At 37.8% G+C, this 13,002-nt stretch overlaps 2 protein-coding genes across 2 annotated transcripts; both read left to right on the forward strand.

The window, feature by feature from the left end:
* The first annotated feature begins 271 nt into the window (after nt 1-271).
* On the forward strand, nt 272-8,127 carry ift46 (intraflagellar transport 46 homolog (Chlamydomonas)). The gene is made up of 12 exons (XM_053515609.1): nt 272-333; nt 595-691; nt 768-844; nt 1,678-1,832; nt 3,911-3,985; nt 4,151-4,244; nt 5,401-5,529; nt 5,708-5,826; nt 6,024-6,090; nt 6,678-6,738; nt 6,864-6,949; nt 7,727-8,127. The coding sequence occupies exons 1-12, from the start codon at nt 310-312 to the stop codon at nt 7,811-7,813; spliced, it is 1,071 nt and encodes a 356-aa protein (XP_053371584.1). The 5' UTR covers nt 272-309; the 3' UTR covers nt 7,814-8,127.
* A 142-nt stretch (nt 8,128-8,269) lies between these two features.
* Nucleotides 8,270-12,171, forward strand: LOC128505420 (uncharacterized). The gene is made up of 7 exons (XM_053475821.1): nt 8,270-8,406; nt 8,579-8,902; nt 8,999-9,085; nt 10,546-10,647; nt 10,957-10,989; nt 11,071-11,102; nt 11,270-12,171. Exons 1-7 carry the CDS (start codon nt 8,355-8,357, stop codon nt 11,462-11,464), a joined length of 825 nt encoding a protein of 274 aa, XP_053331796.1. The 5' UTR covers nt 8,270-8,354; the 3' UTR covers nt 11,465-12,171.
* The last annotated feature ends 831 nt before the right edge of the window (nt 12,172-13,002 follow it).

Here is a 13,002-nt window from a genome sequence, read left to right on the forward strand (position 1 = left end):
CAAATGTAAACGTTACTTAACCTGAATAAAGAAAATAACGGAGTTTATGCTTTATAGTGGATTGATTTTGTAAAAAAATACTGTGACGTGCACAACATTAATAATAATAATAATAATAATAATAATAATGCGTTTTTGGATTAATTTAATCTACAGATGTTGTATAATTTGATTAGCACAGTCTAAAGAGTCAGTGAGCCGATTTACACTGACTCAGTGTAACGATTCATCATTCATGCAAGTCTCGCGGAAACCATCGCGAGATTTGAGATTGGCGTCCCCTTGGTAACTGTACACCACAGTGTTTGCATGGAGAGGTCAGAGAGACAAAAGGTAACATTGCTGCACAATTATATTACATTTTATGCATTGATCCAGACAAACAGATCTTTAATGGCGTTTATATAAATTTTCATTACATTTTATTTAACAGCGTTGTATACAACTAAGTCAGCTACCAGTGTTGGCTAACTGTTGTTAGCCGCGAGGGTGCTAGCTAGCTAGATTAGTTAACTGACCACAGACTTGTTAGGTTGGCAATAACACGTGATGTTGAAAATAGTAAATCAAAAATGGTCTAAAACTTGGTTTCAGACTCAGCTCATCGCTAACCAGCCATACGACGAGACCCTGGACATCAACGACTCCGAAGAGGTGGCCAGTTTGTACACACCTACTCCACGACAAGCAGGTCATCTCAGGATCTTAATGCTGGACTGTTTATCACATTTCTAGAACTGTTAAATCACAATCTTCTATGATTTCAGTCTTTAGAAACACAAGCCGACAGCAGCTGAATAACATGGCCAAAACTGGCAGTGATGAATTTGAAGATGGTGCCAAGGTACAATAAGTCTGCTATAAATTGCATTACATTCACATTCTTCTTCTTCTTCCTCATCCTCGTTGTTGTTTAAGGCCGTTAGAATTCAGTAGGTAGGTTACATTACCTCCAACCGTTGGTCTCATTTTCCCCACCTCTTAAGGATGATTTTTCAGACCTGCCCTTCTTAAAAATGTTTAATGACTTAAACTTGAACTCTTGAACTGTTCATCTGCTTTATCCGGTACTTCCACACCCTCTTTCTTTTAGACTCATTTCCTCCCAGTACCACTCAACATCTAGGTGGAGTTCTGTAGGTGGCATCACTGCCACTAACAGTATAAACATCTCACTCTCCTCAGCTTCCCTGTCATTTAAAATGACTTTAAAATCCAGTCTTTTTCAATGACATTAAATGCTTCCTTCCCTGATCAGTGATGGCCTTTTTTAAAACACTCCTAATATTGCCTTCTACTCTCCCCAGTTTTTGAAGCTGTGCCACCATATCTAGCCTCTGCTGAATATATTTCCTGCATGAGAGCAATGCATGCTTCATAGTCTCATTTCATTTTATTTCTCACAGTCCCGTTGGGTATTTACCTGCCATAAAAAGAGTGTTATTATAAATATGATCTGAACTTTGGAGTGAGAGAGTCATCTGGTACTGAATAAATACTGCCAAGCAGATTCTCTTTAACCCTTAGTTAGTTCTTTATGTACCCTGCGATTTCATACTTAACCTGTCAGTTAACACTGCACATGTCTATGGCATTACTTGCTATATCAGCGCTAGATTATAAGCACTGAGTATGTATCTAAAAATAAACTTATACATTTATACTGACATTTTACAGCAAAAAAGGAAAGGTCCGCCTGCTAGTCCACGTGAAGCTACTGAAAATAATGATGAAGAAGACGACTCGGATGATGATGATGATGATGATGATGACGACTCGGATGAAACAGAGTCAGATGAAGATGATGGGGAGCCAGGATCAGCCCCAGAAGGGTAGCAACTGTTGTGAAAACATTGTAACCTTATAACTCTCTACCAGCCATCAGTTGAGTTATCAGTAAATTTTTAGATTTTTGCATAAAGTTTTCACAAGATAATTGCTTTTGCACATTGTGAAGAAAAAAATAGGTGATTTCTGGTGTTTTGCAAAATTAGCTTCAGATTACAACTAAAATTCAGACTATGATTCATCACAAACATTCAGGCCACCAGGTTTATTATTTTTATTGTTAAAGTTTAGAGGTTTATTTATATCATGCACCTTTTACAGATTTTCTGAATATAATTTTCTTGGGTACACTCAACCAAAAGGATTATTAGGAACACCTGTTCAATTTCTCATTAATGCAATTATCTAATCAACCAATCACATGGCAGTTGCTTCAATGCATTTAGGGGTGTGGTCCTGGTCAAGACAATCTGCTGAACTTCAAACTGAATGTCAGAATGGGAAAGAAAGGTGATTTAAGCAATTTTGAGCGTGGCATGGTTGTGGTGCCAGACGGGCTGGTCTGAGTATTTCACAATATGCTCAGTTACTGGGATTTTCACGCACAACTATTTCTAGGGTTTTCAAAGAATGGTGTGAAAAGGGAAAAACATCCAGTATGCAGCAGTCCTGTGGGCGAAAATGCCTTGTTGATGCTAGAGGTCAGAGGAGAATGGGCTGACTGATTTAAGCTGATAGAAGAGCAACTTTGACAGAAATAACCACTCGTTACAACCGAGGTATGCAGCAAAGCATTTGTGAAGCCACAACACGCACAACCTTGAGGCGGACGGGCCACAACAGCAGAAGACCCCACCGGGTACTACTTATCTCCACTACAAATAGGAAAAAGAGGCTACAATTCGCACAAGCTCACCAAGATTGGACAGTTGAAGACTGGAAAAATGTTGCCTGGTCTGATGAGTCTCAATGAGTCAGAATTTGGCATAAACAGAATGAGAACATAGATATATATAAGTATAATGGTGTGTGGGATGTTTTCTTGGCAAACTTTAGGCCCCTTAGTGCCAATTGGGCATCGTTTAAATGCCAGGGGCTACCTATGTTTCTGACCGTGTCCATCACTTTATGACCACCATGTACCCATCCTTTAATGGCTACTTCCAGCAGGAAAATTGCACCTTGTCATAAAGCTTGAATCATTTCAAATTGGTTTCTTGAACATGACAATGAGTTCACTGTACTCAAATGGCCCCCACAGTCACCAGATCTCAACCCGACAGAGCATCTTTGGGATGTGGTAGAACGGGAGCTTCGTGCCCTGGATGTGCATCCCACAAATCTCCATCAACTGCAAGATGCTATCCTATCAATATGGGCCAACATTTCTAAAGAATGCTTTCAGCACCTTGTTGAATCAAAGCCACATAGAATTAAGGCAGTCCTGAAGGCGAAAGGGGGTCAAACACCGTATTAGTATGGTGTTCCTAATAATTCTTTAGGTGAGTGTACATGGCCTCTCTTATTTGGAAAAAATACATACATTAAAAAGGAGGGATTATTCAGATGAATAAGACTAAATTTAACACCTTTCACTCACTTTCGTTCACCCTGTTACCAGGAGAGTGAGCCATTTTTACAGGATTGGCAGTTTAACCTCAGAAACATAAACCACATGATTACTGAACAAAGACAATTGGCTACTGAGCATTATGTTCAGTGAGTTCAGAAAGGCCTATTTAGACTCTCTTAGTTTTTGGATATATTATCATTGTGTAGATTTAATAATAATAATAATAATAATAAAAAGGTATATACAGTGTTAGCCAAAAAAGAAGAACTTAATATATAAATATTTTAATAGTAAATGTATTGCTATATGTTATATATTGATATATATGATAATATTATAAAAATGTTGTTAGTCTTTCGACTGTTCCTATTTTTCTTTTCTTGAACTGTGTATACATTTTTTTGGCTGACTTTGTATATACAGAGTGCATATATATATTTTAAAAACATTCATATTCAAAACTATATTCAGTATTTCCAAACTCATTGAAGTTTGTCTCTTTGTTCGTGCGTGTCCTGATCTATGTGTGGGGGGTTTGTCTGCCTACAGAGCGTACGATCCAGCAGATTATGACCATCTACGTGTCACATCAGATATTAAAGAACTTTTCCAGTACATCACACGGTAATATGCATGAAAGTTTTTACACAAATCCCACACAAACCACAGGATAATTCTCACTTCCAACTAAAATTGTTGGAACATTATGTAAAAATGGAAATACATGTACCAACATTTTCCTATAATCTATTACAAAATTTAATAGATATCACTGACTATCTTTTTCAGTTATACATCACAGACCATTGAATTGGACCATAAGCTGAAGCCTTTCATTCCTGACTTCATTCCAGCCGTAGGCGACATCGATGCTTTCCTTAAAGTGAGTAAAGTTATATTAATAATAAGAATGATAATATATTTTAAATAATATAATAATTTGTAATCATGACAACACTGGGAATCAGAGCTTTAAACATACTGTGTGTTTTTGCCTATTCAATTCAATTTAATTCACTTTTATTTGTATAGTGCTTTTAACAATTGTCATTGACGCAATACAGCTTTACACAATTAAAATAATTATTTAAGTTTGTATGAAATGTGAATGTGTATAAATCAAAATGGTCAGATAGTCCCTGATGAGCAAGCCGAGGGCGGCTGTGGCAAAGAAAAACTCCCTGATATGGCAATAGGAAGAAACCTTGAGAGGACCCAGACTTAACAGGGAACTTAACCTCATTCCTCATTTGAGTGAAACAGAGAGCAGGAATTAATCTGCATTCATACTGTGTGTTAGGGAACAGGCAATTCTGTATAACAGTTAATGTTAATTGATGTTAATATGGAGTCCAGGTAGTTATTGGAGGCTCAGGTAGACTTTTAGGAAATTTCAGTCCTGAACTATCGAACAACTGCAGCCAAGTCAAGTCCTCAGAGAAACAGCTGTCAACATCAGTCGAGGACAGAACCGGCTTCATGATAGAGTGAAACCGTCCCCAGACACCAGACGCATCCCAAAGAGACACGAGTGTGACGAGATCTCCAACCAGAATCGGGGCACCAGGACAAGTCAGACAGGTTCAGGGGGCAGAGGGAGTCTGGATCACTGGCAGCTCAGGAACGACATGTGTAGCTCGACAGGGAGAGGGAAAGAGAGAGAGAGGAGAGAAAACAGGAGAGGAGAGAAAACAGGAGAGGAGAGAGCAGAAGAGGAGAGATAACAGTTAGGTATGGTCACAGTCATATAATGTATAAGTTGAATGTACAGTATATTTAGTGTAGAGTGCAAGCAGGGACTCCGGCAGGACTAATTATGACAACATAACTAAAACGGAGAGCCAGAAGGAAACACAGACATGAGGGCTCCCTGAGATGTAAAGCAACCAATCACCTCACCCTTAACAAACCTGAGTGATCAATAAGAGAGGGAAAGGCAGCATCTAAACATACCAGTTCACCATAATACTCTACGTCCATGTGTCCCCCAGATCTGCTCCTTTACCTAAGGCAAATCTATTTATATCTTATGTGTTGAGGTTCCTCGGCCAGACGGGAAAGCTGACGGTCTGGGCTTGCTGGTGTTGGATGAACCATGCACTAAGCAGTCTGACCCCACTGTGCTCTCCCTGTGGCTTTCTGAAAACAGTAAACAGCACAACATTGCGGTGAGTACGCGTGATCTCATGCACACTCTTAAACAATTAATTCAGTGCACAAATTTATTTTTTAACTGATTTATATATACTGAAGTATTACTTGCATAAGCTAGTTTGTCCATAGATAAGTTCTTATTCTTTCCGCTCATCAAAATAAAAAAAAAAACACAAAAAAATTTCTTTATAGGAAGTAAAAGTGAAGAGTATTGAGAACCCACAAAAGAACCCAAAAGCTATAGATAACTGGATAGAGAGCATCAGTGAACTGCATCGCTCCAAACCACCAGCTACTGTACACTACACCAGGTACGGACAGTAGCGTATGATGCATTACAGCTGGTACTACAGTACAACACTTACATACTGTAAACACTTATTGTATATGCACATTTAAACACACACTATGCTGCAACAAATTGGTTCAGTTGACACAGCGATTCAACATGAACAGTTTTTTTTATTGAATGTGGTGTCTTTAATAATTTTCTGGATTTTCTCCTCAGACCCATGCCAGACATCGATACCCTGATGCAGGAGTGGCCACCTGAGTTTGAGGAACTTTTAGGCAAGGTTGGTTTGAAAACAATTTAGCAAATGTGTGGAACCTAATTGTATAAACAGTACCGGTCAAAAAACAGTATAGTCTTACAAGAACAGTATTGTCAAGTGCATGTGCGTAAACCATCAAGCACCATGATAAAACTGGCTCTCATGAAGACCATATTAGGAGTGGTAGACGAAATACTCTGCCGTAGAGGAGAAGTTCACCAGTTCAAATCACCAGTTAACGGCCCCTCAGATTGGAGCTAATGTGACACATCTCAATATTAACGGTTCAAAGAAGATTAATGCATATTGTGGATGCATTCAGCATTGTTGTACAAGGTAGCAAGATATAAAAATCAGGAAATGTCCAAAATATTGGCTGGTACTGTATGTTGTTTATGTGGAAGTTATAGTTCCATAAAATAATCAATATGTAGATACAAATCCTGCCAGGCAGCTACATCTCTTACATTTTTCATACAAGTGTATTACATGTTTATAAAGTATATTTCTTAGTAATGTGTACATTAACCTCTCTCTCTCTCTCTCTCTCTCTCTCTCTCTCTCTCTCTCTCTTTGTCCCTCTCTTCCTCTCGCTCCCTTGCTCCCAGGTGAATCTCCCCACAGCAGATATTAACTGTGACCTTGCAGAGTACATTGACATAATCTGTGGTTAGTTAAAACTTTAATTTCTTTTTCATTCATTCATTCATTCATTCATTCATTTATTCATTCATTTATTCATTTGTTTAAGCCCTGCATTGGAATTTTATTTTGATGTGGATTTTTTTTTTTAGGTATCTTTGACATTCCAGTCTACAAGAACCGAATTCAGTCTCTCCACATCCTGTTCACACTTTATTCAGAATTCAAAAACTCCCAGGTTTGTTTTATAGTCTGGCCTTTATGCGCTCTTCTCTGAAATGCCATCTCTCTCTGTCCTTACAAGTGGCTGCTGAAACAACAGGTTCCTGCAAAGCTTTAGTGTCCGACCTTTTATTCCGCAGTGACAGATCTGTTATTACAGTGGTGGGTTAAAGGGTCACAGTTTAGAGTGGGTTGGGGTGTTAACCTCAATGTGTCTACAGGATCCTACCTGCATTATTGCAACCCCACTACACATGTAAACAAGTCTGAAATAAATAATCTGTAAAATTTGTATTATTTAATACTGAATGGTTATGTTTGGGAGTTTTGCACTACCTGTTGTGAAACAATGTATTATATTTTAGGGCAACTAATTTTCAAGAGCTTCTTGCCTTTTACTTAAGGATAATTTTATCACTTTAAACAACTTTTACATCAACAGCAACTGCTTTTGGTGGTCATTTGTTTATATGTATGCTTGAGATCTATCCAGTTGCCACATCAGATTACAATCATAAAAAACTACAATGGTATATTATCCACCTACTCATGCAGCAGTGCAACTATCTCTACAGGCATTCCAACAACAATAACGCTCATGTAGCCTTTAGAGCTAAAAACTGTTTTAAAGTTTAGAGCAAATGTTTAAAAAAAAAAAATCTGATAAACTTCAGCTTTCCTGTGAAAACACTTCAATGTCTTATGGAAATTGTGTGTGTCTGTGTGAAAGACCAGTTTTGCATCACAGTTAATGAGACTACGTCACTGAATATTTTTGTTTCCCTGTCTTTAGCACTTTAAGGATTTGGCAGAGGGTCATAAATCGTCACCCACTCAACATATCACTACTACAGAAGCAGAGACATTGACGCTAGAGTGATCTTTCTCTCTTTCTCCCACCCCTTTACTCCTTTGCTCTTTCTCTCTTTCTCATTCTCTCTCACACCCACAAACAACACACACGCGTATGTGAACCCATAAAGACCCCATGAAAAAGCCGTTAAGTCACTAACGCCACTCCACCCCCGCTCCTCCCATTACAAGACAAGTGGCAGCAGCATTAACTTCACTTTTCAACAGTCTTCTAATTTTTATTAAAAATGTCAGTATATATTACATTTTTACTAAATGTATGTGTAGCAACAACTCTTTCTCTATGCTGTGATATTTACAAATAAAGATTTTCCCCTCAGATGCAGTGCTGCAGTGTTGTTTTTTCCCCTTTATTACCAGATTTGTCTGTGTGAAACCACGTGGTGCTGACATCAGCTTACTTTCGCAATGACTGTGCTTATAAGCGTTGGTACATTGTGCTGCTCTAGTAAGAAGTATTGATACTTGAACGTTCATTCGTAGCAGAGTGTTTAGTCTTAAGCTGTGAAATGGGTTTAGAAAGATAGGAAGACAATTTAGGATTTACAATGCCAGGAGGTGACTTCTTTATTGTGATGCTACTTGTTTGGACACTTGTTGGTAAGACTTTTTTTTGCATTACATTTCTACATGACCAAAAATATGATATTTTTAACTTTCAAAAACTTCTTTATATACGGTTATAAGATTAGCACATGCTACCAGCATTCAAAATGTGTAAATCATAACTTTAAATCATGAAAACAGTGGAATATCTGATATTGTTTTGCAGGCAGGAGGGTTGATGGTGAGAGAGTGACTGGAGTGTTACATGGGCGAGTGGAGCTTCGAGGACCCTATGGACTCAGTCCAGATGTGAACAGCGTGCAATGGAATAAATATCTAGTTAAAAATTCAACAAAGAGAATGTTATATTGGGTTAAAAAGCCAAACAATACTACATGCACAGAGCCCTGCAAAAATATTGATTTTAATTTACAGAATATGAGTCTTATTTTGGTTAATTTGACACAAGAAGATGAAGGCGTTTATGAAGAGAGAACCTCATTTAAAAATAACACAGTTAAATCTTTTAATGTTACATTATGTTTACAGGGTGAGTACCAAATTCCACCTGTTTTTCTTTTACTGTATATAATTACGATTCTTGATAAGTGTCTATCATTAACATACTTTTGTCTTTTGATTAAAGTTTTGAGTACAGAATCTCCACCTCCATCCTGCAACACCACTTCGTCACCTTTAAATGGTACATCAGCCAAGCAGAATAATACAGAAGGTGAGTTTAAGCTGCTGCGGCTCAGAAATAGTTTTTTACTGCCACAAGTTCAGAGATTCTTCCTCGCTGAGGACAAAGAAGACCACACAGTTGTCCAACCTGACCTGTTCAGACTGTGGGACAAACTGCTGATCTGCTGGGACCTTCATGCGCAAACATCTCTAGAGTTTACAAAGAAAAAAATATATATATCCAAAATATACTAGCTGTAGTTCTCTTGAAAAAATGCCTTGTTGATGGCAGAGGTCAGGGAAGATCTGATAGAAAGGCAACAGCAGAGCATCTTTGAATGTACAACATGTCAAACCTTGCAGCGGATGGGATACAGCAGCAGAAGACCCATAGCCAGTGCCGGTCCTGTCAGCTAAGAACAGGAAACTGAGGCTACAATTTACATCCACCAGTGTGATTTTACAATTCACACTGGTGGTGGTGGTGTCATGGTGTGGGGGATGTTTTCTTGGCACATGTTTTCTTGGCTCAACTTAATATCGGTTGAGCATCGTCTAAAGGCCACAACCTACCTAATTATTGTTACTTTTTTATGTCCATCTCTTTATGAACACAGAATATTGTGCCATGTCACAAAACTAAAATCATCTAAACTGTTTTTTTTTTGGTTTTTTTTTACATGACACTGAGTTCACTGTACTCAAACAGCCTCTGCAGTCACCAGATGACAATCCAATAGCGCACCTTTGGGATGTGGTGCATCATGGATATGCAGCTGATAAATCTGCATCAACTGCATGATGCTATCATGTCGATACCCATCGAAATATCTAAGGAATCATTACATCACCTTGTTGAATCTATGTTATTACTACTACTACTACAAAGGGTGTTCAAGTCAAACTGGGTTTTTGGATTGTGCAGAACACAGCTTGTGTAATGCAGGCAGCCTGCTTCATGTCATTGTCATGTCTGAAACTTATTTAATCACCCAAATAGGTGTAAATAACTGGGAGCGAGGTCAGGGCTGTATGGTGGATGTGCCAGTAACTTGCAGCCAAGTTCCTGTAATGTGCAAGTCGTGTGATGGGCAGTATGAGGTTGTGCATTCTCCTGTAAAGAGAACACCTTAGGTGATCAAACCGAGTTATTTTTTCCCCCGAGATCGTTACACTTGCTGAATGTTTACAGGAACAACTGCAGTGAGCTCCAAGCCACTTTTGATGGGATTGTACAGACGTCTTTAAAATGAGTACACTGTTTTTTGTATTGCGGCTAAGAGTCTCATCCAAACTGTGCTTGAAGTGTTCTGTACATGTCATTCTTCTTTTTCCTATTATTATTATTGTTTTTAAAGTTTTTTTTTCTGCTTATTTTGTCTCTAGAAAAACAAGTGACACACAAATGCTATTATCTCATACCTGATGAAATAGTTTAAATAGAAAATCCATGTTGTAGCAATTACCTTATTTAAACTCTGCTTATTTATGTCTTTTTTCTCACTCTAGGTACACATTCTAACATCGCTAAACATATTTTCAAAGCTGGATTCTCACTCATCGGTCTTCTGGTTTTGTGCATCATTTTAGTTTTCATCTGTAAATGTTATGGTAAGTGTAGCAGTTATTATAGGAACTAATTTATTTATTGTTTTATGATCTTTTTTATTAATTGATAGATTTTTACTGGAAAGTACAAACAATTAGGAAAAAGTGCAACAGTTATGATGACATTTAATGCTGTCGCCTTATCGTTATATGACTTAACAGATTTAGATTTTTTTTTTATGGTAAAAGCTCACATGAACATTTAAGTTGAATGTTTAGAATTCATTGAATGACTGAATAAACGGAATCCAGGATTTCTCCAGGTTATGTTTCTGATTATGATCAGATGATTTATAATTTGTTTTATTTTAGGTCGTAGAAAAATGAAATCTACTCCAAGAGAAGGTAAGATCCTTTACACATAATGTATCATATTGTAGACAAGCACCATTTTAAAACAAGTTTACTTTCTTTTGTTTTCCACAGAACCCATTTACAATGAGCCCTCGTTTCTTCAGGTAAAAGGATAAACATAATGTAAAGTCAGAGAGAAATATTTAACATGTAAACTGGATGTAGATTCTCAACATAATTACCTTTGAAAAATTACCCTAAAAATTACTGTTTAATATCTAGCTTATGACAGTAATCTTTAACTGATGCATTTATTTTACCTGTTCTCCAGGAAGAACCTGCTCCTCTGCCTGTCGACTCTTTGTTAGTTGTCTATCAAGACTTCATACGGCCAAATCACTCACAACAGTCTAATCAATGTGAAGACTTTGGCTACTCCACCATAGCAGATGTTGTAGAACTCACGACATACACGAAGTATACGGGCACCAACGGAGATGTAAAGGATGACCCAACAGGATCCTGATGCATGAGATACTTTGTACTGTCTATAAAGAGAAGCTCAGTTCTGAGTTCTGCATTCCTGTGAACTGTGTTTTCTTTGTGAACTCAGTGATTCTGAAAGAATCAGCATTTTTTGAGAACAAAGGAAAAAGAATGTTGCAATTTTCTTGTATGTAACATATTGTATGTATTTTTTTTTTAAACATTATGTTGTGATTCATGCATGGTGGACCCAAGTCGGTGCTCCCATGCCTTTGCACAGTCACAGTATTCCAGTGTTATGATTAACCAGACATCCTGCACTACATCCTGGTGACCATGGACGTCTCCACAAAGTGGTCTGAAGCATATACCTGACCAGCGAACCACTACCTTAAACTTCTCACCAGGGAACTGTTCTGCCTGGAAGAGGAACGTAGCTGTACAGTGAGGAGGTCTACAACATCGTATTTGTCCTGATGTGTGCCATCATTTGGGAATTACAAAAACTTGGACTGCTACTCTTCTCATCCTCGGTGCAATGACTCTTTAAACTTTAAACACGTCACTAGTCCCTGAGTGGAGCTTGGAGTAGTTCCTGTTCCATACTGCACATTGGACATGTTCTCTTGCCTGTTGTGCATTGTGTTTCCCGTGTGTACACCGTGTGTGCCTCTGGAGATCATCTTGTTGCTCCTTGCTCTGCCACGAACTGAAAGATTGCCTAATAAAAAGGAACAGTTAACTATGTTCGCTGTCTCTGAGCATGATTTGACTGATTTCCGACATGATTTTACTATTTTTATGCTACAACATTTAATATAATTGACCAAAAGTCAGGCTGTTTTTTATACAGTATATGATTAGCTCATAACAAATGAAATAGGTTGAATAGAAATGAATGATGATGTTGTGTATTTCTAAATTATCATGTGTGTGCCTGTATGTGTTTTTAAGGTGAAAATGTGTCCGGAGAATATTTCAATTGATGAGGCTCTATGAATTTAATTTAGTGCCCTGGATTTAAGACTTGTTTTACTCTGGATTTGCAAATATTCTGGTAAGTCTATATTTAATTAGACACCCTTTTTCAAATCCCTGTGAACGTGTGTGTTACCAATAGGTTGACCTTACTACAATAGTTTAAACATTTCAGCTCCTGTGAAGACACTACAGTATGTGATAAAGTCTGTGTGATGTTAAGGATGTTGTGATATAAACTTACAAAGTACAAAAAATGTCAGTCTTGCTTAATTCCAAAGTCAATCATGTATGATCAAATGTCAAGTGATAGTGAGTCACGGCATTAACTCATCTATCAGGTTTCCTGATCAGACTGTAAACGTAGGTTAGTCCACTGTTACAGATGTTTGCTGGCGAAAGACGTAAAAATCGCAAACCACATGTGTCTATTGCATTATTCACCAGAATCTGATGATGTTTGCAGATCTGGAATTAACCTAAGATTTGTACAGTTTTATGAAACAGAGTCATGGAGTTTTATGCAGAGTCATGAGGAAGTTTGCGTAACACAACCAGATATTTTCACTTTTGAATCGTTACGTTTTCAAGCTCTGCTAT

The sequence above is a fragment of the Clarias gariepinus genome, chromosome 17 (genome assembly GCF_024256425.1).
Source record: "Clarias gariepinus isolate MV-2021 ecotype Netherlands chromosome 17, CGAR_prim_01v2, whole genome shotgun sequence".
NCBI lineage: Eukaryota > Metazoa > Chordata > Actinopteri > Siluriformes > Clariidae > Clarias > Clarias gariepinus.